Here is a 25,256-nt window from a genome sequence, read left to right as displayed (position 1 = left end):
TCAATGGTGGGTAGGGTGTTGCCTAGGATGGACTGGGCTGCATCCACCTCTTTATTGTCTTACCATTAATACTATATTCTGCCATCATATTTGACCTACCAAAATGAACCACCTCACACTTATCTGAGTTGAACTCCATCTGCCACTTCTCAGCCCAGTTTTGCATCCTATCAATTTCCTGCTGTAACCTCTGACAGCCCTCCATACTATCCACAATACCTCCAACCTTTGTGTCATCAGCAAACTTACTAACTCATCCCTCCAGTTCCTCACCCAGGTCATTTATAAAAATCATGAAGAGTAGGGGTCCCAGAACAGATCCCTGGGGCACGCCACTGGTTACCGTCCTCCATGCAGAATATATGTCATCTACAACTACTCCTTGCCATCTGTGTGCAAGCCAATTCTGAATCGACAAAGGAAGATCCCCTTGGATCCCATGCCTCCTTACTTTCTCAATAAGCCTTGCAAGGGGTACCTTTACAAATGCCTTGCTGAAATTCATATACACTACATCTCAAGTTAAGTCAAGTCAAGTTAAGACCTACCCAGGACTGCATAAAGTACACAGAACAGTGCAGGCATTACATTAAATAATAAACAAGACAATAGGCATAGCAGAGGGCAGTAGGTTGGTAGTCCGATGTTACATAAATAATCATCTGAATGGCAGCGCCCGGGATTCCGTCTGTTTCTGTACTCACGCCGAGTATTTCGTTGCCACAGATGTAGTCCAATTTGATGTCCATTGGAGAGCAGAATGGACGGGAGAACCGGCCGGCTAGGACTTGCTTTTTTCCTGGCACGGACCCCTGCCTTGCTTCCATTTCCTCACAGACCGCTTACGCTGTCCCCACCTCCGGCCATCAGTATCAGGTCACTCTGAGGACTGCAGGCCTGATTCCATCAGCAAGCAGACATTGGAGAGCAGAACGGATGGGGGGGGCCGGCCGGCTAGGGCTTACTTTTTCCCTGGCACGGACCCCTCCCCGCTCTACTTTCTCTACTGTTCTACCTTCATCAACGTGTTTAGTCAAATCTTCAAAAAATTCAGTCAGGCTCGTAAGGCATGACCTGTCTTTGACAAAACCATGTTAACTATTCCTAATCATATTATGCCTCTCCAAATGTTCATAAATCCTGCCTCAGGATCTTCTCCATCAACTTACCAACCACTAAAGTAAGACTCACTGGTTTATAATTTCCTGGGCTATCCCTACTCCTTTTCTTGAATAAGGGAACAACATCCACAACCCTCCAATCCTCCGGAATCTCTCCCGTCCTCATGATGATGCAAAGTTCATCGCCAGAGGCTCAGCAATCTCCTCCCTTGCCTCCCACAGTAGCCTGGGGTAAATCTCATCCGATCCTGGAGACTCATCCAATTTTATGCTTTCCAAAAGCTCCAGCACATCCTCTTTCCATATGTCTATATGCTCAAGCTTTTCAATCCACTATAAGTCATCCCTACAATTGCCAAGATCCTTTTCTGTAGTGAATACTGAAGCGAAGTATTCATTAAGTATCTCTGCTATCTCCTCTGGTTCCATACACACTTTTCCACTGTCACACTTGATTGGTCCTATTTTCTCACGTCTTACCCTCTTGCTCTGCACATTCTTGTAGAATGCTTTGGGGTTTTCTTTAATCCTGCTCACCAAGGTTTTCTCATGGCCCCTTCTGGCTCTCTTAATCTCATATTTTTTTGTAATTCAAATTTTTATTAATATTTATTCTTATTTTACAAAGAAGCACAGCATATCATAGAGCCATCCCATGACAGGAAAACATATAAAACTAAGAAACAGAAAAAAACTTCTAATTTAAATTTAAATTAACATACAACCAAAATTGATCCCATGTGTCTTGCACTTTCCCCTCACTGTTAATTCTTCCCAACATGTGTTCATATGATGAAATCTTAACCATTTCCTCAGTCCATTCCCTCACAGTGGGACATCTGTTTTTTTTTTCCAGTTCTGCAATATCATTCTTGCAGCTGTGATGAAACCCACCTTTAAAATAGTAAATTTATCTTTATTTATATTAGGTATCATTGTCCTATCACCCAGGAGACACAGCCTTCCTGCTAGCCTTATAATTTTCTAGATCTCTATCATGACCTAGTTTTTTTGAACCTTTCACAAGTTTTTCTTTCCTTCTTGACTAGATTTTCAACAGCCTTTGTACACTATGGTTCCTGTACCCTACCATCCTTTCTCTGTCTCACTGGAACATACCTATGCAGAACATCACACAAATATCCCCTGAATATTTGCCACATTTCTGCCGTACATTTCCTTGAGAACGTCTGTTCCCAATTTACGCTTTCAAGAATATTTTATTCTTCAATTCAGAGATTGGAAAGATGAAGGGATTAAACACAGGGGAGGATGCAGGTTAGACATGCCAAACCCCACAGTATGACCCTGCCATTTTGATACAGATACAAACATTGCTCAATTCTGATCTTGTTCAATGCAATAAACCATGGGAGTGACAAAAAAAAAATTAAAATTGTCAGCACACATGGAAATGATTGTAGAGTGCACAATTTATTCCTGTACAGCTAGACAGGATTAAACAGTCAATAGAAGTAGCCGTAAAATCTTTACACCAGTTTACTCTAGATTGGACTAAACTAGCACTCCTAATAGGAACACAAGATGCTTCTTGTTGGATTTATACTCTAATCAAATTAAGAGATGATGCAACTGCACTGGATGAACGAGACATAAACATTCAGAAACAGCTAGACTGTCATCAGGATAAAACGATCAGAGCAAAATTGAAATATATTTGTACAAATATTATGACCATCTACAACAACATCCTAACCACTGTGGGATGGTGAATACTGAACCGACTAAATTAGGATGCAAGCATTCCCCACACCAGAAATAATGGCATATTGCTGGACCATAGGGAAAAACAATCCCTACAGGAAACTGTTGACCCCTCTACAAATAAGGTGTTTTGATCCACAAACCTTCTCGAAGTTTGGTGTAGCAAAGCCGGACCAATGGTGATTGGTCATCGACTCCATCATCCTGAATAAACACACAGAAACTAATTCAGCCCAGTAACAGTCATTGCAACAAATGCTGCATAAAAAATATAAATTTTGCATAGATCTGGCCAATGGCTTCTAGTCACACCCAATTTTTGAAAGTGACAGACATTACACAGCCTTTACTGCACCTGATTGCTCACAATATCGGTGGATCAGACTCCCAGAAGGTTTATGAAAGAGTCTACTGGAGTCATTCAGAGTCTACAGGGTATTTGTAGACTCTGATATTTACAAGATATTTATATCTATGTTGATGATGGTTCACAGTCATGATGAGCATTTAACACAGATTGAGACTGATAGACAGGGGCTATGTACTGTAAACAATATTTTTAAAATCTCCACTCTGCTGTACCAAAGTAAATTTCCTAGGCATGGCAATTACCGATCAGGGACATGGTTTAGCTCCTGAATTTAGACAAAAAGTTGCTTGGGTAGGATATCCAAAGATCGTGAAACCCTTACTCAACCCTAAGCCTATTGAATTATGCTAGATTTTATACCTGACTGTGTTCAATTGATAAAATCATGATATGACAGAAGGCAACTGTCGGTCAGAGTTGATCATGGATACTACATGCCAGCTGTCTAGATACACAAGCCTGGGCAGTAGGATATGGAGAGCAAACTGTTGCCTATGTAGCAAGCTCCCTCTCTATACGTCTGAAACCAAAGAAATGGCAGAGCCAAGGACCGATAAAGTTTGGTACTAGCACCATTTTGCAGGAGTTGCCAGTCAGCATTGACTCAATGTAGGACTGTGTTAGGGACGCCAGCTCTGGATTTTTCGCTCAGGGTTTGCTCCCAAAACCTTCCCCATGAGTGGGTAATGCCATAAAGCAGCGGAGATTTGAGATGAAAGTTTTCCGTCCTCTAGATCAGCTGCCAACCACGGACGATGAGCCCTATATGCCAGAAGTGACTGCTTTTAAGAGTCCAGTAACCCACCTTCGCCCTTCTCCTGTCAGGTTGTCAGTGATTTAGGTAGTGGAATTGAAGGCTTTGTGGCAAAGTTTGCAGATGATATGAAGATAGGTGGAGGGGTAGGTAGTGCTGAGAAAGCAATGTGATTTAAGCAGGACTCAGATAAATTGGAAGAATGGGCAAAAACAGCGGCAGATAGAATACAGTGTTGGAAAGTGTATGATAATGCATTTAGGTGAAAGGAAATGGGGTGAAGGTATCTAAATGGGGTGAAGGTTCAAACATCAGAGGTTCAGAGGGACTTAGGACTCCCGAAGGTTAATTTACAGGTTGAGTCTGTGGTAAAAAAGGCAAATGTAATGTTGGCATTTATTTCAAGGAGAATAGAATGTAAAAGCAAGAAGATAATGCTGAGCCTTTATAAGACACTAGTCAGGCTGCACGTAGAGTATTGTCAACAGTTTTGGGTCCCATATCTCAGAAAGGATGTGTTGTCATTAGAGAGAGTCCAGAGGAGGTTCACAAGGATGACTCTGGGAATAAAGGAGTTAACATATGAGGAGCGTTTGGCAGCTTTGAGCCTGTATTCACTGGAATTTAGATCTCATTGAAACCTACCGAATGTTGGAAGGACTAGATAGGGTGAATGTGGAGAGAATGATCGGGGTATCCAGAACTAAAGGGCACAGCCCCAAAATTGAGGGATGACTATTTAGAACAGAGGGAAGGAGGAATTATTTTAGTTAGAGAGTAGTAAATCTGTGGAATGCTCTGCCACAGACTGCGGTGAAGGCCAAGTCCAGGCGTATATTTAAGGTGAAAGTTAATCATTTGCAGATCAATCAGGATATCAAAGGATATAGCAACAAGGCAGATGTATGGGGTTGAGTATGATCTGGGATCAGCAATGATGTACTGGTGGAGCAGACTCGATGGGCTGAATGGTCTAATTCAGCTCCCTTGTCTTTTGGTTATATGTCTTATGGTTCCGCTAGGCTTAGTATGTAAGCCACATGTGAAGGTTGGGAGCTGGACTTGGTTGTCAGAGGCTAATTGAGGGGTACGCCATTGGGAACATTTAATAGGATACCACGCCCGGCTACACCGCAAAGTGAAAAACCTTGTTTTTACCCCAGAAGATTATGAGGCACTAGAGAAATCGATGAATGCAATTCAAAATGGACTTTTGACAAGAGACCTAACAAAATCTCTTGTTCTGCAAATCCATATTTCTCCAAAAGCTATGGTAGCCATCTGCTATGATGAGGGAGAAAAACACAGGCCCCTATACATCATTTTCACTCCAACAGGACAGAAATTTACTGCCTTAAAATGATGTCTAACTAAGGTATCGCATACCCTTATTGACCACTACAAAGGGTCAAAATCATTATTATGCAGAGTTTGTAGCTGTGTAAAATGATAGCAAATTGCCCACAATGAGCAGAGAGCTACCATAATGAAATATAGAGAAAGGAAAACACTTTTAGAGGGAGGATCGGCAGATGTTAGAGCAAAGATGCAGTCGGCCAGATAGTTTAAGATGTGTCTATTTTAATGCGAGGAGTAGCATAAACAAAGCAGGTGAACTGAGAGCATGGATCAATGCATGGAACTGTGACATTGTGGCCATTACAGAGATTTGGATGTCTTAGGGGCAGGAATGGCTGCTGAGTGTGCCAGGCTTTAAATGTTTCAAAAAGAACAGAGAGGGAGGCAAAAGAGATGGGGCCATGGCATTGCTAATTAGGGAAAGTACCACGGCTGCAGAAAAGGAGGAAGTCATGGAGGGATTGTCTACTGAGTCAATGTGGGTGGAAGCCAGAAAGAGGAAAGAGGGCAATAACTGCACTGGGTGTTTTTTTATAGACCCCCTAATGGTAACAGAGATATCAAGGAGCAGATTGGGAGGCAGATTCTGGAATGATGCAATAATAATAGGGCTGTTGTGATGGGAGATATTAACTTTCCTAATATTGATTGGCTTCCCCTTAGTGCAAGGGGTTGAGATGCGGTGGAGTTTGTTAGGTGTGTTTCCTGATGCAATATGTAGATAAGCCAACTAGAAAAGAAGCTGACAACAACACACACAAAATGCTGGTGGAACACAACATCTATAGGAGAAGCACTGTCGACGTTTTGGGCAGAGACCCTTCGTCCTGACGTTGACAGTGCTTCTCCTATAGATGCTGCCTGGTCTGCTGTGTTCCACCAGCATTTTGTGTGTGTTGATGTTTGAATTTCCAGCATCTGCAGATTTCCTCGTGTTTGCGCTAGAAAATAAGCTGTACTTGATCTGGTATTGGGAAATGAACCCGGTTAGGTGTTAGATCTCTCGGTGGGAGAGCATTTTGGAGGTAGTGATCACAACTCTGTCTCCTTTACCATAGTACTGACAAGGGATAGGAGCAGACAATTTGTGAAAACATTTAATAGGTTTAGGGGAAAATATGATCTGATTAGGCAGGAACTTGGGAGTGGATGTTCTCAGGGAAATGCATGGCAGAAATGTGGCAAATGTACAAGGCATTCTTCATAGATATGTTCCATTGAGGCAGGGATGATAGGGTAAAAGAAACATGGTATACAAAGGATGTAGAAAATTTAGTTAAGAGGAAAAGAAAAGCTTATGAAAGGTTCAAGAAACTAGATACCGATAGAGCTCTAGAAAATTACAAGGTTGCCAGGAAGGAGTTTAGGAATGAAATTAGGAGAGCTAGAAGTGGCTATGAGAAGACCTTGGCGAGCAGGATTAAGGAAAGCCCCAAGGCATTCTACAAGTATGTGACAAGCAAGAGGATGAACCATGTGAGAATAGGACCAATCAGGTGCAATAGAGAAAACGTATGCATGGAGTCAGTGGAGCTGGTGGAGGTACTTGATGAATATTTTGGTTCAGTATTCACCAGGGAAAAGGACCTTGGCAATTGTGGGGAATTACCATAACAACTCATTCATTATAATCCAAACACTGCATATGAAGGATGGTAACAGTCCTTTACGTAATAGTCATCATGTCTGATCAGCCTCTTGAAGTTAAAGCCCCCTGAGTGGTTGTGAATTATGCATGTTTCCATCAATTACATTACACCACCCAGCCACCCCCAAAATTCACTAACACTGGCAGGGTCCTGGAGGAACGTTGTTTCGTTTTTACTGTGTACTGTTCCAACAGTTTATGGTCGAAATGACAATAAAATTGACTTGACTTGACTTAACTTGATTGAACCTGCCCGGAGCTCAGACGAGACACCTGGCTTTAGTCCTATGTTCCATGGGTTGCCTCTGGCTCGTCCAGATGAGTGTTAACATGCTCATGATCAGGTCTAACCAGCAGGGGTGTGGTAGTGGAATCCTCCAAGCCTTGGTGGGCCAGTTTAAGACAATCTATTGAAACACGTTTACCCCTCTTACCTCTCCATTCCAAAACAATGAACAGACCATTGTAAGAGAGCCCAAGGGGATGTTGATGTGCATCATGGAGGACGAAAACAAATGAGGTGGAATGTAGGTCAAAGGGAACCCAAGTGTACTGTACACCATGATGGGAGATAGGAATAGGTGCAAAGAAATGAATTTACTGAGGAGGGTTGAATGCTGGTGAGATGTTAGCCAGGCAGTCATGGCCTCAGGAATAAAATCACCTGGTGCTTGTAATGACTGACTGTATAGTAACTCAGCTGCAGACAACTGTAGGTCCCCTTTTGGAGTTGGTCTGAGCTTGAGCAAGACTCACAGGAGACAATCATGCCTAACACTCATCGGTCAGAGTAGCCCTCAGAACAGCCTTCAAAGAGCAGTGAAACCACTTGCGTAGGGCATAAAACTGCAGGAGATATGCTATGGTGTGTTGTAGCCAAATGCCAAGGTCCTGGGCCATCATAGCCCAATCTGAATTGGGGACCGCATTGAGAGGAACTATCAGGTGGGGTGCCAAACCGAGCAACCCAGGTGCTGATGAATGCCCAAGCCAGGTCTGCGGCCATTGTTGATGCTAGACGGATTACCTCTGGCCACCTGGTGGTACGATCCACCATGAAAAGAAGGTGCATGAAACCAGAGGATGGGGAAAAGAGGACCAGCAAGCCCCATATTGACATGAACAGAGACCTTAGATGATGCCAATGGCGCCTGAGCATGATGGTTAATTTTTGCCCTTTGGCACTCCACACAGGCTACAATCCATTTCTAAGGCCATGCCATACAAACTTAAGTGCAACCAGTTTCTGTGAGACCTTCTGGCTTGGATGCAAGAGGCCATGTATGGAGTCAAAAATAGTCCATCTCCTGTTTGCGTACACTATGAGGTGAAAGTGACTGGTTGAGACATTGCATAAGAGAGAAATCCCTGCTTCCCCAAAATTAATGTTAGCAAACCACAGTAGGCCTGTGACTGTAGTTCGGTAAGCCTGGACTTCGGGGCCAGTAGCTTGGTCAGCTGCCATCCTAGCATAGTCAACCCCTATGTGCACGGTCACGACGACTGGCCGTGTGTGGCAATCTAGCATGGTGTTATTTTTCCCCTTGATATGTTGTTTATCCATTGTGAACTCTGATATGTAGTCCAGGTGGCATTGCTGCTGTGCAGACCGAGGGTCTGATATTTTGGCCATTTTGTGCACGAGGGGTTAGTAGTCAATGAATGCTGTGAAATGGTGACCCTTGAAGAAAATGGAAATGGCGAATAGCTAGATAGAGACTGATAAGCTGATAGTCAGAGGTGCTGTATTTCCTTTCAGGGGAACTTAGCTGGTGGCTGAAGAAGGCAAGTGACTGCCACACACCTCTGATCAACTGTTCGTGCAGAGTCTGAGGCATCAGTAGTAATGTCCATGGGTGCATTGGGGAGCAGGTACGCTGGTGGGTCGTGTTGGAAAGAACACATTTGGTATCACCAAATACCCTCATCATGCCTGCTGACCAGTCAAGCACTTGACTACGAATAATGGTTTTAAGCACACTCATAGGTGAAGCATTGGTTCAACAGCTCATGGAATGAAGTAGTGATAGAAGTTCACCATATCTAAAACACCTGCAGGGAGCAGAGGAAAATCTATATAGCCGCTACTTATGATGGGAGAGGTTTCTGACCTTCTGCGGAGATGTGATGGCCAAGAAAGTCAATGATTGACAGCACAAACTGGCATTTAGCAGGGTAAATAAAGAGCCCATGTTGGTTTAACTGCTTGAGAAGTGTGTAGAGATGGGATACATGTTTGGATTTGTATGTACTGGTAACAAATATGTCATCCAGGTAAACAAAAAGAAAATCTAAGTCTTTTAATAGAACCTATCAGCCATCGGAAAGTCTGTGCTGCATTTTCAGCCCAAAAATTAACTTTCTGGCCAAACGTGCCAAAAATTCTTGGATGTTTGGGATCAGGTAATGATTGGGGGTGCAAACATGAGGAAATCTGCAGATGCTGGAAATTCAAACAACACACACAAAATGCTGGTGGAATGCAGCAGGCCAGGTAGCATCTATAGGAAGAAGCACTGTCGACATTTCTGGCTGAGACCATTCATCAGGATTAACTGAAAGAAAAGATAGTAAGAGATTTGAAAGTAGTTGGGGGAGGGGGAAATGCGAAATGATAGGAAAAGACCGGAGGGGGTGGGATGAAGCTAAGAGCTGGACAGGTGATTGGCGAAAGTGATACAGAGCTGGAGAAGGGAAAGGATCATGGAGGCCTCTGGAGAAGGAAGGGGGGGTAAGCACCAGAGGGAGATGGAGAACAGGCAAACAACTAAATATGTCAGGGATGGGGTAAGAAGGTGGAGGAGGGGCATTATCGGAAGTTAGAGAAGTCAATGTTCATGCCATCAGGTTGGAGGCTACCCAGCCAGTATATAAGGTGTTGTTCCTCCAGTCTGAGTTTGGATTCATTTTGACAGTAGAGGAGGCCATAGATAGACATATCAGAATGGGAATGGGACGTGGAATTAAAATGTGTAGCCACTGGGAGATCCTGCTTTTTCTGGCAGACCGAGCGTAGGTGTTCAGCGAAATGGTCTCCCAGTCTGCATCGGGTCTCACCAATATATAAAAGTCCACACGGGGAGCACCTGACACAGTATACCACACCAGCCGACTCACAGGTGAAGTGTCGCCTCACCTGGAAGGACTGTCTTGGACCCTGAATGGTGGTGAGGGAGGAAGTGTAAGGGCAGGTGTAGCACTTGTTCCGCTTACAAGGATAAGTGCCAGGAGGGAGATCGGTGGGAAGGGATTGGGGGGACAAATGGACAAGGGAGTTGTGTAGGGAGCGATCCCTGTGGAAAGCAGAAAGGGGGGGGGGGGCAAGGAGAAGATGTGCTTAGTAGTGGGATCCCATTGGAAGTGGTGGAAGTTACGGAGAATTATACGTTGGACCCAGAGGCTGGTGGGGTGATAGGTGAGGACAAGGGGAACACTATCCCAAGTGGGGTGGCAGGCGGATGGGGTGAGGACAGATGTGCGTGAAATGAGAGAGATACATTTGAGAGCAGAGTTGATGATGGAGGAAGGGAAGCACCTTTGTTTAAAAATGGAAGACTTCTTCACCCTGGAATGAAAAGCCTCATCCAGAGAGCAGATGCGGCGGAGATAGAGGAATTGTGAGAAGGGGATAGCATTTTTGCAAGAGACAGAGTGGGAAGAGGAATAGTCCAGGTAGCTGTGAGAGTCTGTAGGCTTATAGTAGATATCAGTAGACAGAAAGATCAAGAAAGGGGAGGGAGGTGTCGGAAATGGACCAGGTAAATTTGAGGGCAGGGTGAAAGTTGGAGGCAAAATTAATGAAGTCGACGAGCTCAGCAAGCGTGCAGGAGGCAGCGCCAATGCGGTCGTCGATGTAGTGAAGGAAAAGAGGGGGACGGATACCCGTATAGACTTGGAGCATGGACTGTTCCACAAAGCCAACAAAAAGGCAGGCATAGCTGGGACCCATGATTGGGGATGGTAGCTTTGTTAACATGTTGGTAATTGCCCATGGGAGGCAACAACTATCAGACTTAGGGACCGTAGAGGGGTGAAGGCCAGGGGCTATCACCTGGCGTTTGATGCTAAATCGTTTCATGTTGGCAAACTCTACCTTCATGGTTGCCGGCATTTCCGGGTCCAGTCTATGTGTGCGAACCTCATATTTTGTGACTGTAATGGAGAATGCGGGCTTGGTGAGGTTTGAGCCAACAGTTCACCCCACAGTCAAGTAAACTGACTTGTGGTGGTGCATGTGCTTGACAGAGTTATTGTAGGGAACTTACTGGGGGAGCAGGGGAATGGTCCAAAGTCCTTGACATCTACAATCCAACAGTCCTTGGGCACACAGGAAACTTGCACAGAGCAGAGGTCTAACCACTTTAGCCAGGATGAAGTCCCACGTGTAACATCACCCTTTGAAGCAGAGCATCATCCCGTAAGTTTAGATGCTGCTGCCAATAGCAGCCTCCAACAAGGTTTCATTGCTTTTTGCCTTCTCATCAATAAGCAGTACACTCACTTGAGCACCTATGTCACGCAGGAAGTGTCACCCTGGAAGGGTGTTCGTAAGGAACAGTAGACAATCCTGACAGGTGGAACCCACAGTATTCACAGACCTCAGATGTACTGACGCAAAACTGCAAGGCAGTCAGCACTTCATAGTGAGAGTGGTAAAAACACAGAGTCAGCATTGTCTGTTTTGCTTGCTTATGCTGGAGGCCCTGCTGATCAGGCTGATTGAAGCAGGAGAAAGGAGGAGGAATGATGCACCTCTGCCTGGCTGAGTGTAAACTCTCATCCATTTTAGCAAGCTCCTGATTGTCCTTTAAGGGTGTATTAGCAAACTTGATTAGGCATTTGCTACATGAAGAGTTCTTTAAAAAATAAAACAAGGATGGTGATTTCCCAGGAGAGATAGCTCTAATGGCTTAGCATCGCCAAGACCAGGCAAAGACAGCACGCTCAGACTCCGATAGTCCAAGTCTGTAAGCGGTGAGAAAGGTGAGTTTTCAGCAACCAGCATTTATCGTGTTTTGGCAGCTGTCCTATTAGACTAATCATTCTTGATGGTGTGGAACTGCTGAGTGATGCTACCACTCAATAGAACTTGGTGTCATTGGTAGTGATTTCTCACAGAGTAAACTGGGCCTCAGCTTGTATAAACTCGGCAACAGCATTTTGCTCCTAAAATTCTGGCAGTTTCAAAGTATGACTTTTGGTTGTGAAGATGTTAGGAGTCCACAAGATAAAATGGGGCACTTTTAGCATGGTTCCATTAAATGGAAATCTTGTCCAAAACATTTTTTGGAGGGAATAACAGTCAGGATAGGTGATGGAGTGTCAATTGATGTTTATCACTTGAATTTTCAGAAGGGCTTTGGCAAGGTGATACACTTGAGGCCTCTAACAAGAGCCCATGGTATTACAGGAAATATAATAGGATAGATAGAAGAATAGATGACTGGCAGGAGGCAAAGAGTGTGAATAAAGAGGGCCGTTTCTGGTTGTCTGCCAGGTGTTCTGCAGAGGTCATTGTTGAGACTGCTTCTTTTCACATTATATGTCAATGATTTAGCTGAGCAAAATGATGGTCTTGTGTCCAAGTTTACAGATGATACAATAATAGGTTGAAGGGAAGCAGGGAGTCTGCAGGATTAGGAAAATGGGCAAAAAAGTGGCAGTTGGAATACAATGTAGAGAAGTGTATGGTCATTCACTTTGGTGGAGGGAATAAAGGCATAAAGTTTTCTAAATGGGGAGAAAATTCAGAAATCCGAGGTGCAAGGGACTTGCGAATCCTCATGTAGGGTTCCCTGAAGGTTAACATGCAGATTGAGTCAGAGGTAAGGAGTTCAAGTGCAATGTTGCGTCCATGTCTCTCACATTTAAGGCATGTGCTCTATCTTGGTCCTACGTTCTTACCGATCACCACCCATGTTTCAGCCGACAACAGTGGGCTTGTTGGTGAATTCGTATTTCTTATAGAAGCTGTGCTGAGCCACACAGACGTGTGTAGAGAAGGAGGGCTGAACATGGATCCTTGCTGTGCAACTGTGCTGATGGTCAGAAAGAGTATGGGCCATTATGTAAAGAAGGAGCACTTTGCGGGGAGTGACCTCTCTGCTTCTCCTGGTGCCACATAAAGTGAGGTCCCACAGAGTTAAGCCAGGTGAATTTGTGGCTGAGGAACTAGTGTTGAGGGCATGGTTCAGGTTCTCAGATCAACGAGATCTCTTCTGGGCTACAGGCAACCTTTATGAGAGGAATGGATTGTATTTGAGCCATGGAGTGACCAGTACCCTGCAAGGATAGTTGCTCATACTACACAGGAGGAGTTAAAGTAGATTGGCAGGAGCAAGTCAGGGGCCTATGAAAGAAAAAGTTTAATAATCAAGGTAGTCAGGTGCACAATTAAGGGGGGGGGGGTGTTGTTTGGAAGGAACACAGAATTCAACTGTATTTATTTTAATACATGAGAATTAACAAGTAAAGCAGATAAACTCAAAATGTGGATTAGCTCTTATAACCATTACAGAAACACTCCTGAAAGAAAGGCTGAATTAGGAGTTCAATGTTCCAAGATACTGTTAACCAGGACTCTGTCATAGGTGTGATAGAGGTACCAGAGTAAACTGACAACCCCTGCTGATCAGAGATTGATTCTCTGGTCAAGGAAAGGGAGGAATCACAAATTAGGAATAAAAGGTCAGGTAGAGGTGAATCTTTTAATTACTTATAAAAGATTAAGAATATGAGATGAGCAAATGAGCTTAGAGCGTGGATCAGTACTTGGAGCTATGATGTTGTGGCCATTACGGAGACTTGGATGGCTCAGAGGCAGGAATGGTTACTTAGAGTGCCAGGCTTTAGATGTTTCAGAAAGGACAGGGATGGAGGCAAAAGAGGTGGGGGTGTGGTACTGCTGATTAGAGATAGTGTCACATTGCAGTAAAGGAGTAAGTCATGGAGGGATTGTCTACTGAGTCTCTGTGGGTAGAAGTTAGAAACAGGAAGAGGTCAATAACCCTACTAGATAATTTTTTAGACCACCCAATAGTAAAAGGGACATCGAGGAGCAGGTAGGGAGACAGATTCTGCAAAAGTGTAACAGCAACAGGGTTGTTGTAGTGGGAGATTTTAATTTCCCAAATATTGATTGGCATCTCCCTAGAGCAGGGGGATTAGACAGGGTGGAGTTTGTTAGGTATATTCAGGAAGGTTTCCTGACACAATATGTAGATAAGCCTACAATAGGAGAGGCTGTACTTGATCTGGGAATGAACCTGGTCAGGTGTCAGGTCTCTCAGTAGGAGAGCATTTTGGAGATAGTGATCACAATTCTATCTCCTTTACCATAGCATAAGAGAGGGATAGGAACAGACAAGTTAGGAAAGCATTTATTAATTGGAGTTAGAGGAAATATGAAGCTATCTGGAAGGAACTTGGAAGCATAAATTGGGAACAGATGTTTTCAAGGAAATGACAGCATTAATGTGGCAAATGTTCAGGGCATACTTGCTGAATAGGTATGTTCCAATGAAACAGGGAATGGATGGTAGGGTACAGGATCTGTGGTGCACAAAAGCTGTTGAAAATCTATTCAGGAAGAAAAGAAAAGCTTACAAAAGGATTGAAAAGCTATGAGGTGATAGAAATCTAGAAGATTATAAGGCCAGCAGGAAGGATCTTAAGTGAAAATAGGAGAGCCAGAAGGGGCCATGAGAAGGCCTTGGTGAGCAGGATTAAGGAAAACCCCAAGACATTCTACAAGTATGTGAAGAGCAAGAGGATAAGACATGAGAGAATAGGACCTATCAAGTGTGACAGTGGGAAAGTGTGTATGGAACCGGAGGAGACAGCAGAGGTACTTGATGAATACTTCGCTTCAGTATTCACTTCAGAAAAGGATCTTGGCGATTGTAGTGATGACTTACAGCGGATTGAAAAGCTTGAGCATATAGACATTAAGAAAGAGGATGTGCTGGAGCTTCTGGAAAGCACGAAGATGGATAATAAATCTCTGGGACCAGACGAGATGTACCCCAGGCTACTGTGGGAGGCAAGGGAGAAGATTGCTGAGCCTCTGGAAATGATCTTTGCATTATCAATGGGGATGGGAGAGGTTCCGGAGGATTGGAGGGTTGCAGATGTTGATCACTTATTCAGGAAAGGGAGTAGAGATAGCCCAGGAAATTATAGACCGGGGGGTCTTAATTCAGTGGTTGGTAAGTTGATGGAGAAGATCCTGAGAGGCAGGATTTATGAACATTTGGAGAGTCATAATATGATTAGGAATAGTCAGCATGGTTTAGTCAAAGGCAGGTTGTGACTTACGAGCCTGATTGAATTTTTTGAGGATGTGATAAAACACATTGATGAGGGTAGAGCTGTAGATGTAGTTTATATGGATTTCAGCAAGGCATTTGATTAGGTACCCCTTGCATAGCTTATTGAGAAAGTAAGGAGGCATGGGATGTAAGGGGACCTTGCTTTGTGGATTCAGAATTAGCTTGCACACAGAAGGCAAGGAATAGTTGTAGATGGTTCATATTCTGCATGGAGGTTGGTGACGTGGTGTGCCTCAGGAATCTATTCTGGGATCCCTATTCTTCATGATTTTTATAAATGACCTGGATGAGGAAATGGAGGGATGGTAAGTAAATGTGCTGATGGCACAAAGGTTGGGGGTGTTGTGGATAGTGTGGGGGGCTGTCAGAGGTTACAGAAGGAAATTGATAGGATGCAAAACTGGGCTGAGAAGTGGCAGATGGAGTTCAACTCAGATAAGTGTGAGGTGTTTCATTTTAGTAGGTCAAATATGATGGCAGAATATAGTATTAATGGTAAGACGCTTGGCAGTGTGGAGGATCAGAGCAATCTTGCTGTCCAAGTCCATAGGACACTCAAAGCTGTTGCACAGGTTGACTCTGTGGTTGAGAAGGCATACGGTGCATTGACATTCATCAACCGAGAGTTGAGAGGTAATGTTGCAGCTATATAGCGGTCAGACCCCACTTGGAGTACTGTGCTCATTTCTGGTCACCTCACTACAGGAAGGATGTGGAAACCATAGAAAGGGTGCAGAGGAGATTTACAAGGATGTTACCTGGATTGGGGAGCATGCCTTATGAGAATAGGTTGAGTGAACTCAGCCTTTTCCCCTTGAGTGGCGGAGGATGAGAGGTGACCTGATAGAGGCATAAGAGATGATGAAAGGCACTGCTCGTGTGGATGGTCAGAGGCTTTTTCCCAGGGCTGAAATGGCTAACATGCGAGGACACAGTTTTAAGGTTCCTTGAAGTAGGTAGAGAGGAGAAGTCAAGGCTAAGTTTTTTACGCAGAGAGTGGTGAGTGCGTGTAATGGGCTGCCGGTAACGGTAGTGGAGGCAGATATGATAGCACCTTTTAAGAGACCCATGGATAGGTACATGAAGCCCAGAAAAATAGGCTATGGGTAACTCGAGGTAATTTCAAAAATAAGTACATGCTCAGCACAGCATTGTGGGCCAAAGGGCCTGTATTGTGCTGTAAGTTCTTTGAGGAATTAACAAGCAAGGTGGAGAAACAAGAGGCAGTGGATGTCATTTACTTGGATTTTCAGAAGGCATTTGATAATGTGCCATACCTGGAGCTGCTTAACAAGATAAAATCCTATGGAATTACAGGATAGATGAATAGTGGAAAGGCTGACAGGCAGGAGGTAGCAAGTGGGAATAAAAAGGGGCCCTTTCTGGTTGGTCGTCAGTGACTAGTGGTGTTCCTCAGGGGTCAGTACTAAGACTGCTACTTTTCACATTTTTTGTCAATGATTAAGATCATGGAATTGATGTCTTTGTGGCAAAGTTCGCAGATGATACAAAGACATGTGCAGGGGTAAGTTGTGCTGAGAAAACAATCCAATTACAACAGGACTTAGGCTCAATGGGAGAAGCCAGAGAGTGGTAGTGGAGGATTGCTACTCTGAGTGGAGGCCTGTGACTAGTGGTGTGCCACAGGGATCTGTGCTGAGTCCATTGTTATTTGTCATCTATATCAATGATCTGGATTATAATGTGGTAAATCGGATCAGCAAATTTGCTGATGATACAAAGATTGGAGGTGCAGTGGTCAGTGAGGAAGGTTTTCAAAACTTGCAGAGGGATCTGGATCAGCTGAAAAAATGGGATGAAAAATGGCAAATGGAGTTTAATACAAGCAAGTGTGAGGTATTGCACTTTGGAAGGAAAAACCAAGGTAAATGGTAGGGCACTGAGGAATGCAGTAGAACAGAGGGATCTGGGAGTATAGATACAAAATTCCCTAACACTGGCATCAGAGGTAGACAGGGAAGTAAAGAGAGCTTTTGGTACATTGGCCTTTATAAATGAAAGTATTGAGTATAAGAGTTGGAATGTTATGGTGAGACTGTATAAGGCATTGGTGAGGCCGTATTTGTGGTATTGTGTGCAGTTTTGGTCACCAAATTACAGGAAGGATATTAATAAGGTTGAAAGAGTGCAGAGAAGGTTTACAAGGATGTTGCTGGGACTTGAGAAACTGAGTTACAGAGAAAGATTGAATAGGTTAGGACTTTATTCTCTGGAGTGTAGAAGAATCAGGGGAGATTTGATAGAGGTGTATAAAATTTTGATGGGTGTAGATAGAGTGAATGCAAGCAGGCTTTTTCCACTGAGGCTAGGGGAGAAAAAACCAGAGGACATGGGTTAAGGGTGAAGGGGGAAAGTTTAAAGGGAACATTGGTGGGGGGGCTTCTTTACACAGAGAGTGGTGGGAGTGTGGAATGAGCTGCCAGATGAAGTGGTGAATGTGGGCTCACTTTTAACATTTAAGAAAAACTTGGACAGGTATATGGATGAGAGAGGTATGGAAGGATATGGTCCAGGTGCAGGTCAGTGGGACTAGGCAGAAAATTGGTTCAGTACAGCCAAAAGGGCCAAAATACCTGTTTCTGTGCTGTAATGTTCTATGGTTCTATATTAGAAGAATGGGCAAAAAAGTGGCTGATGGAATATAGTGTTGGGAAATTTATAATAATGCATTTTGTAAAAGGAGTGATAGTGTGAAGTGTTATCTAGATGGGAAAATGGTTCAAACATCGGAGGTGCAGAGGGACTTAGGAGTCCTTGTCCAGAAGGGTAATTTACAGGTTGAGTCTCTGGTAAAGAAGGCAAGTGCAATGTTGCTACTTAATTCAAGGGGATTAGAATATAAAAGCAAACAGATAATGTTGTAAACCTTTATAAGACACTAGTCAAGCTGCACTTCAAAGTATTGTCAACAGTTTTAATCGGCAATGGACAGCAGGTGCAGGAGTAGGCCATTTGGCCCTTCTAGCCAGCACCGCCATTCACTGTGATCATGGCTGATCATACATAATCAGTACCCCGTTCCTGCCCTCTCCTCATATCCCTTGACCCTGCTATCTATAAGAGCTCTATCTAACTCTCTCTTGAAAGCATCCAGAGACTTGGCCTCCACTGCCTTCTGGGGCAGAGCATTCCACATATCCACCACTCTCTGGGTGAAAATGTTTTTCCGCATCTCTGTTCTAAATGGCCTGCCCCTTATTCTTAAACTGTGGCCTCTAGTCTGGACTCACCCATCAGCGGGAACATGCTTCCTGCCTCCAGTGTGTCCAATCCCTTAATAATCTTATATGTTTCAATCAGATCCCCTCTCATTCTTCTAAATTCCAGTGTATACAAGCCCAGTCACTCCAATCTTTCATCATATGACAGTCCCGCCATTCTGAGAATTAGCCTTGTGAACCTACGCTGCACTCCCTCAATAGCAAGAATGTCCTTCCTCAAATTTGGAGACCAAAACTGCACACAATACTCCAGGTGGGGTCTCACCAGGGCCCTGTACAGCTGCAAAAGGACCTCTTTATTCTTATACTCAATTCCACTTGTTATAAAGGCCAGCATGCCATTAGCTTTCTTCACTGCTTGCTGTACCTACATGCTTGCTTTCATTGACTGATGTACAAGAACACCTAGATCTCATTGTACTTCCCCTTTTCCTAACTTGACACCAATTAGATAGTAATCTGCTTTCCTGTTCTTGCCACCGAAGTGAATAACCTCACATTTATCCACATTAAACTGCATCTGCCATACATTTGCCTATTCACCTAGCCTGTCCAAGTCACCCTGCATTCTCATAACATCCTCCTGACATTTCACACTGCCACCCAGCTTTGCGTCATATATTTTGGGCCCCATATCTCAGAAAGAATGTGTTATCATTGGAGAGAGTCCAGAGGAGGTTCACAAGGATGATTGCGAGAATGAAGGGATTGACATACGAGGGGCATTTCGCAGCTTTGGACCTGTACTCACTGGAATTTAGAAGAATGTGGTGGGGTGGGGGCTGTAACCTACTTAATATTGAAATAACTATATAGGGTGGATGTGGAGAGGATGTTTCCTATGGTGGGAGTATCCAGAACTAGAGGGCACAGCCTCAAAAATGAGGAGTGACCTTTTAGAACAGAAGTAAGGAGGAATCTTTTTAGATTTTTTTAGCCAAAGAGTGGTGAATCTGTGGAATACTCTGCCACAAACTGCAGTAGTGGCCAAATCCGTGGGTGTATTTAAGGCGGATGTTGATCACTTCCTGATCGGTTAGGGCATCAAAGGATATGGCGAGAAAGCAGGTGTATGGGATTGAGTGGGATCCAGGATCAGCCATGATGGAAGGGTGGAGCAAACTTGATGGGCTGAATGGCCTAATTTGGCTCCTATGTTTTATGGTCTTGTCAAATTTTAGAGAACATTATGCAGTAAATGGCAGAACTTTTAACAACTTTGATGTGCAAACATTGGTTCTAACTCCATTGCTCACATAAAATAGCAACACATGTAGGATGTGTTTCCTGGTGGAAGTATTCAAAATTATGACAGGCATAGGAGGGTTGATAATGATTCATTTCATAGGTGGAAGTGTCAGATTTTAGATACTAGAGGACATCATTTTATAATGACAGGCCTTAAGCTGAAAGGAAATGTATGGCCTTTTTTAAAAAAAGCAGAGAGTGCTTTAAAAGCAGGGTGGTGGAAGAAACAGGGGCAATAGCAATGTTTACTTGAACAGGCAGGGAATATAGACCAGGTCCAAGCAGATGGGATCAGTTTAATTTGGCATTATGCTCATTATGAACATAGTAGGTCCTGTGTTGTATTGTTCTTTGTTTTATCTTAATGGAGATAAGATCTTTATATATTGGCCACACGTTATTGGTGGATGGTGCTTTATGGGATTGTATCCATGTTCTATTGCCCACCTATGTGTTGTGACTGTCAACGAAAGTCACTGGAGAGACATGTAGCAGGTAGTATAAAAGTATTTATTCGGCACACACAAGCTGACAGTATTTGGAGTCACTCTGGAGAGAGGCTCCCTGATTCAATTACATGAATCATGACATTACATGACATTTTTAGCTGCTAAAGCTTAAAAGTAACAGCAGGACAATTCTATAGTTACAATGCATTCATAACGCTTCAGTTAAGTTACATGTGATTTTCAAACACCTAGATCTTCACACCTACATTCCAGACACCCTAAACTGAACATTAATCACCGCTGTCTCTGAGCTGCCTTCATGTATATGCAGACAGTTCAAATCAATGGAGTGTTTCCTGGTTTTCAGTCGACCGCAGTCTGCAGCTCCGAAATGACCATTGTTCTGAGCTGCATTTTAAATTCAATCTACAATCCACATTCAGATCTGAAGTCTGGTTGCTGTTGAAGTTAATATTTTCTATATTCCGTAACTCCAGAACACACCCTAACACTTTGGTTGAAGTGCTTAAAGTTTATATGCTGATCATTTTACTACTGGAGTAATAAGGTACTGACCTGCTCAGAGTATAGTAAATATAGGTAAATAAACATTGTTTCCACAGAGGTCGGTACTTCTCATACTAAATGTTAATGTTCTGCATGTTGGAATTGGTGGCTTTGTGGCCAAGTTTGTGGATGATACAAACTTAGGTGGAGAAGCAGGTAATGTTGAGGAAACAGGGCATCTGCAGAAGAACTTGAACTTGAGATTGGGAGAATGGGCAAAGAAGTGGAAGATGGAATATAGTGTAGAGAAGTGTATGGTCATGTACTCCAGTGGCAGAGACTATTGTCTAAATGGAGACTGAATTCAGAAATTCGAGTTGCAAAGGGACTTGGGAGATCTATTGCAGGATTTTCCAAAAGTTAACTTGTAGGTGGAGTTCATTGTAAGGAAGGCACATGCAATACTGGAATTCATTTTGAGAGGACTATGTTATATGGGTTGTATGGGGTGCTGAGGCTTTATTTGAGGTCAGACCATATATGGAGTATTGTGAGCAGTTTTGTACCCCATATCTATAAAACTATGTGCTGCCATTGGATAGGAAACAGAGGAAGTTTACAAGAATGAAAATGTTAAGGGTATGAGGAGCATTTGATGCCTCTGGGCACGTGCTTGCTCGAGAATAGAAGTGAAGGGGTATTCATTGGAACCTACCAAATATTGAAGGGTTTAGATAGGGTGGAAATGTTTCCAATAATAAGAGCCGAGGACCAGTGGGCACAGCCTCCAAAAGAAGCATTTCCCTTTAGAACAGGAATAAGAAGGAATTTCTTCAGGTAGAAGGTGGTAAATATGTGGAGTTGATTACCAAAGGTGGCTGTTGAGACCAAGTGATTTAAAGCAGGGGTTGTTGGGATATGGGGAGAAGGCAGGAAAATGGGCTTCAGAGTGACTGAATAGCAGAGCGGACTCAATGGCTCCAGTCCTGGTCTTATTGCTTGTTTCTTCCCCACTCCTACCATTACATCTCTTGATAGCTTAGCTATAGGGAAACCAGCAGATGTGCCTGTAACTTAAAGGGGATTTTGCACTGATTCCCTGATTCTCCTGTATCTTATTTTACAAATCAACTTCTCCCCCATTGGAACATTTAACTCTTGGGAAATGCTCCATATTGATTAGTGAAAGTAAGTGGTGGAGGATGTGTGGGGGGAATGTTAGAAGGTAAGAAGGAATACGTGGAATGAAAATACATAGGCATGTGCCTTCTCCTTCAATGGAAACAAATTTTTGTTTCTGTGCTACACATTCTATCCAGTTCTACATTGATTTACCATTAAATGATACAATTCCAGCTCTGGTCAGAAGTCCAGGAAACACCATTTTCAGTGGAATTTTTTTGCCAATGCCCAGATGGGCTAATGCACACTTACCAGCCCAATACCCAAACTTTACTGTAAATTCAGCAGGGCACATAAGCACAGTAATGTAGCAATCAGTGTAACACTTTACAGTGCTAATGATCAGTGATAGGAGTTTAATTCCTGACACTGTCTTTAAGGAGTTTGTGTGCTCTGCCTGGGACTGTACGGGAGTCCTCCAGATGCTCTAATATCCTTCCACATGCCAAAGATGTACAGGCTCAGGCTAGTAAACTGTGGGTATGTTATGTTGGTGCCAAAGTTTGGTGATTCTTGCAGGCTGCCACCCCCCTCCCCAGCACATATACATACTTGTTGGGTCATTGATGCAAATGACGCATTTCACTGTCTGTTCCCAGCTTCCCACTGGCTCCTCTTTATCTGTCATTAAATATTTAAAGGCATAGTTGTAGCAGTCACCCCATAGGACCTCATTTCAATGGGGTTGCTGGAAATATGATCATTGTTGCTTCAGTGAGGAAACTATTGAGACTGTAGCAGGTTAATTTCGTTCACCCACATGCTCTTTCAGTTTGGGACTAGAGTGGGACATATCAAAAATATCATTTTATGATGCAGATGATGGAAAAAAGAGGCAAAATTTGTTTTGTGGTGGCTTCCTTGTAGCTTAAACTTTTTGCATATCAGAAATATTAATATCTAATTGATTGCATCATAACTCATTTGTTGAGTGCAAAATAACAAGAGCAAATCACTAAACCAGTGGCAAGAGACATGCAGCTATCAAATTATCAACATATTTAACCCTATATACATAGCAAATAAGAGTTCATAACTGATAATAAACATCCTATTTCAAGTATTGCAGAATAACCACCTGTCAATATCAGCAACTACTCACACTAAATGTAAACTACTCTAATAGTAGCTGAAAATCTGCTGGTGCATGGCATTACACTGGAAAAATAAATCACCAGTATGACTTTTAGAAATTATTATTGTAGCCTATTTTATCAAGAAGTTTCCTGCCAGAATGAGCAGTTGCTTTAACCTGAGTAAGGTGTGTGTTTCCACACTCTATGGCAGCTGTGACCATTACATTTTGAGCTTAAAGTAAACAGTGCAGAAGAAGCATTCTTGATCTTAGCTTAACAGTGAGAGAGTATGAAGTACTTAAGGGAAACAAGAAGCCTTTTTCTGCCAATTATTAAAGTACTATTTGCAAGAAAAGCTAATTGCTGCAATCTTTCTTGCATGAGGTGGAAAATATAATTCATTCCACTTGGCAGCCCACTGTATTGATTTCTGTCTCTAACAAGTCTACTGCCATTCTGCACAGAGACAGGGCAGAGAGTGAGAGGTAACCCCTGAGCCTTAAAATGGAAATGTCTGAGACCATCAGAGATTACCGACTGGTGGTGCTTTCTCTGCTCCAGTGGCGACTTCGCAGAAGGAAGCTACCTGTGCGTGACAACTGCTCGCGAAATTCATTTGTGACAAAGTAATAGATGATTGGATCTAAACAGGCATTCATGCTTGCCAAACACAACGACAACGAATGCAGAATCAAGATATTCATCCTCATCGAACAATCTGTGATGGCATTCATCTTTCTGAGCTGGTTGAGCAGGAACAGTACATGATAGGGAGCAAAGCAAACCAGGAACACCACTGCACACATCAGCAGTAAATTTAAAGCCTTCTTTCCACCTTGGTTATTGGACAGCGTTGTCTTCACCCTTAAAGACTCTGTAGTTTTCCAAGTGCAGACAACGATGATGATTAGAGGCCCTAAAAATCCCAGTAATTCTGCTGCTGTAAGCATGAATATGGAAGATTGCAGCATGACCTGCTTCGTGGGAAGATCCGCAAAACAGAGAGAGGCGTTGAATGATTTGGTGGTCCGCATGATGGGGAATGGCAGGCACATCACAATGACAATTACCCAACCGGTAATGCTGATGGCCACATCGTACCTGCGTTTCCAGGTGCTGTATTTAAAAGGACTGATTAAGAAAACACAGCGCTGAACGCTGATGCAAACTAAAAATAGGATGCTGGCATACATGTTGACAAACTTAAGATAAAAGCAGAATAAGCACATAAATTTTCCAAAAGGCCAGCTGTGAGTTATATAGTAGAAGACCCTCAAGGGCAGGGTCAACATGTGTGCCAGATCAGCTATGGCTAGGTTTATCATGAATATTATTGCCTTCTTCTCCCTTCTAATGTTCCCAATTAAGATCCACAAAGCCACACTGTTACCCAAGATCCCAGGAATGACAATTATTCCATAAAAAAATGCATAAAGAGACAGCTCGCTATTCCATTTTTCTTCTCCGCAGGCAGAGGTCATGTTCGATGGCATCTTTGTTGTTTGTCAATTCTTCCGTCTTCAACAAAAATGCCTTATCAACTGCTGGAAAAAAAAGGTTAAAATATAATCAGTCTGACAAACATCAGTGACTCAATATGACTGCATGTCAATTCCCTACTAGACTGATACCTTCTATATGTAGCCCTCTTCAATATTTTCTAGGCAATAACCCCTTAGTCTTCCTCAGCTTCCTGTTCCATTCTTTGACTGTGTCCCAAATATCTCATTTGTATCTTATGAATGCAGGGAAGATGACTAATAGGATCCACAATTGGCTTGATAATAGAAAGTGGTGATGAGTGGTGTGCCTTGGGGGTCATTGCTGGGTGATTGTTGTTTGGACAAGAATGCACAAGGACTGATTAGTGAGTTTGCAGATGACACTAACTAGGTGGGAAAGTGGACAGTGAAGAAGGTTATCAAAACATTACAGGGGGATCTTGATTATTTGAGTGTGCTGAGGAATGCCAAATAGGAATTTAATTCAGCTAAATATAATGTGTTACACTTGGGAATGCTAATTCCATGTATGGCTTTCACAGTGAATGATGGGGCCCTGGGGATTGCTATAGAACAGAAGAATCTTGGTGTACCCAAAGTGGAATCACATGTACACAGGGTGGTGACTAAGGGTGGTGGTGTGCTGTCCTTAATCAGTCATGACACTGAGTATAAAAGTTGGAAGGTAATGGTACAGATCTTCATGATGCTGTTCAGGTTGCATTTGGAGTATTGTGTTCAAT

The 25,256-nt window shown here is 43.2% G+C and overlaps 2 protein-coding genes across 4 annotated transcripts in view; both read right to left on the bottom strand.

Moving 5' to 3' along the window:
• Positions 1–25,256, bottom strand: part of LOC132398286 (probable G-protein coupled receptor 174) — a 169,309-nt gene that overhangs the window by 103,666 nt on the left and 40,387 nt on the right. The window lies entirely within an intron of this gene.
• LOC132398287 (probable G-protein coupled receptor 174) overlaps positions 20,295–25,256 on the bottom strand; it is a 45,375-nt gene continuing 40,413 nt past the window's right edge. Inside the window, exon 2 of one of the 2 annotated variants that reach the window (XM_059977484.1) lies at positions 20,295–24,555. In XM_059977484.1, the coding sequence (XP_059833467.1) occupies positions 23,542–24,504 (963 nt within the window). In that variant the 5' untranslated portion in view covers positions 24,505–24,555 and the 3' untranslated portion in view covers positions 20,295–23,541. The remainder of the gene's footprint in view (positions 24,556–25,256) is intronic. The other variant, XM_059977485.1, reaches the window with a different exon arrangement.

This window comes from Hypanus sabinus, chromosome 8 (genome assembly GCF_030144855.1).
Source record: "Hypanus sabinus isolate sHypSab1 chromosome 8, sHypSab1.hap1, whole genome shotgun sequence".
Lineage (NCBI taxonomy): Eukaryota > Metazoa > Chordata > Chondrichthyes > Myliobatiformes > Dasyatidae > Hypanus > Hypanus sabinus.
The sequence above is the reverse complement of the archived record's forward strand: the minus strand, read 5'-3'. Positions and strand labels throughout refer to the sequence as shown.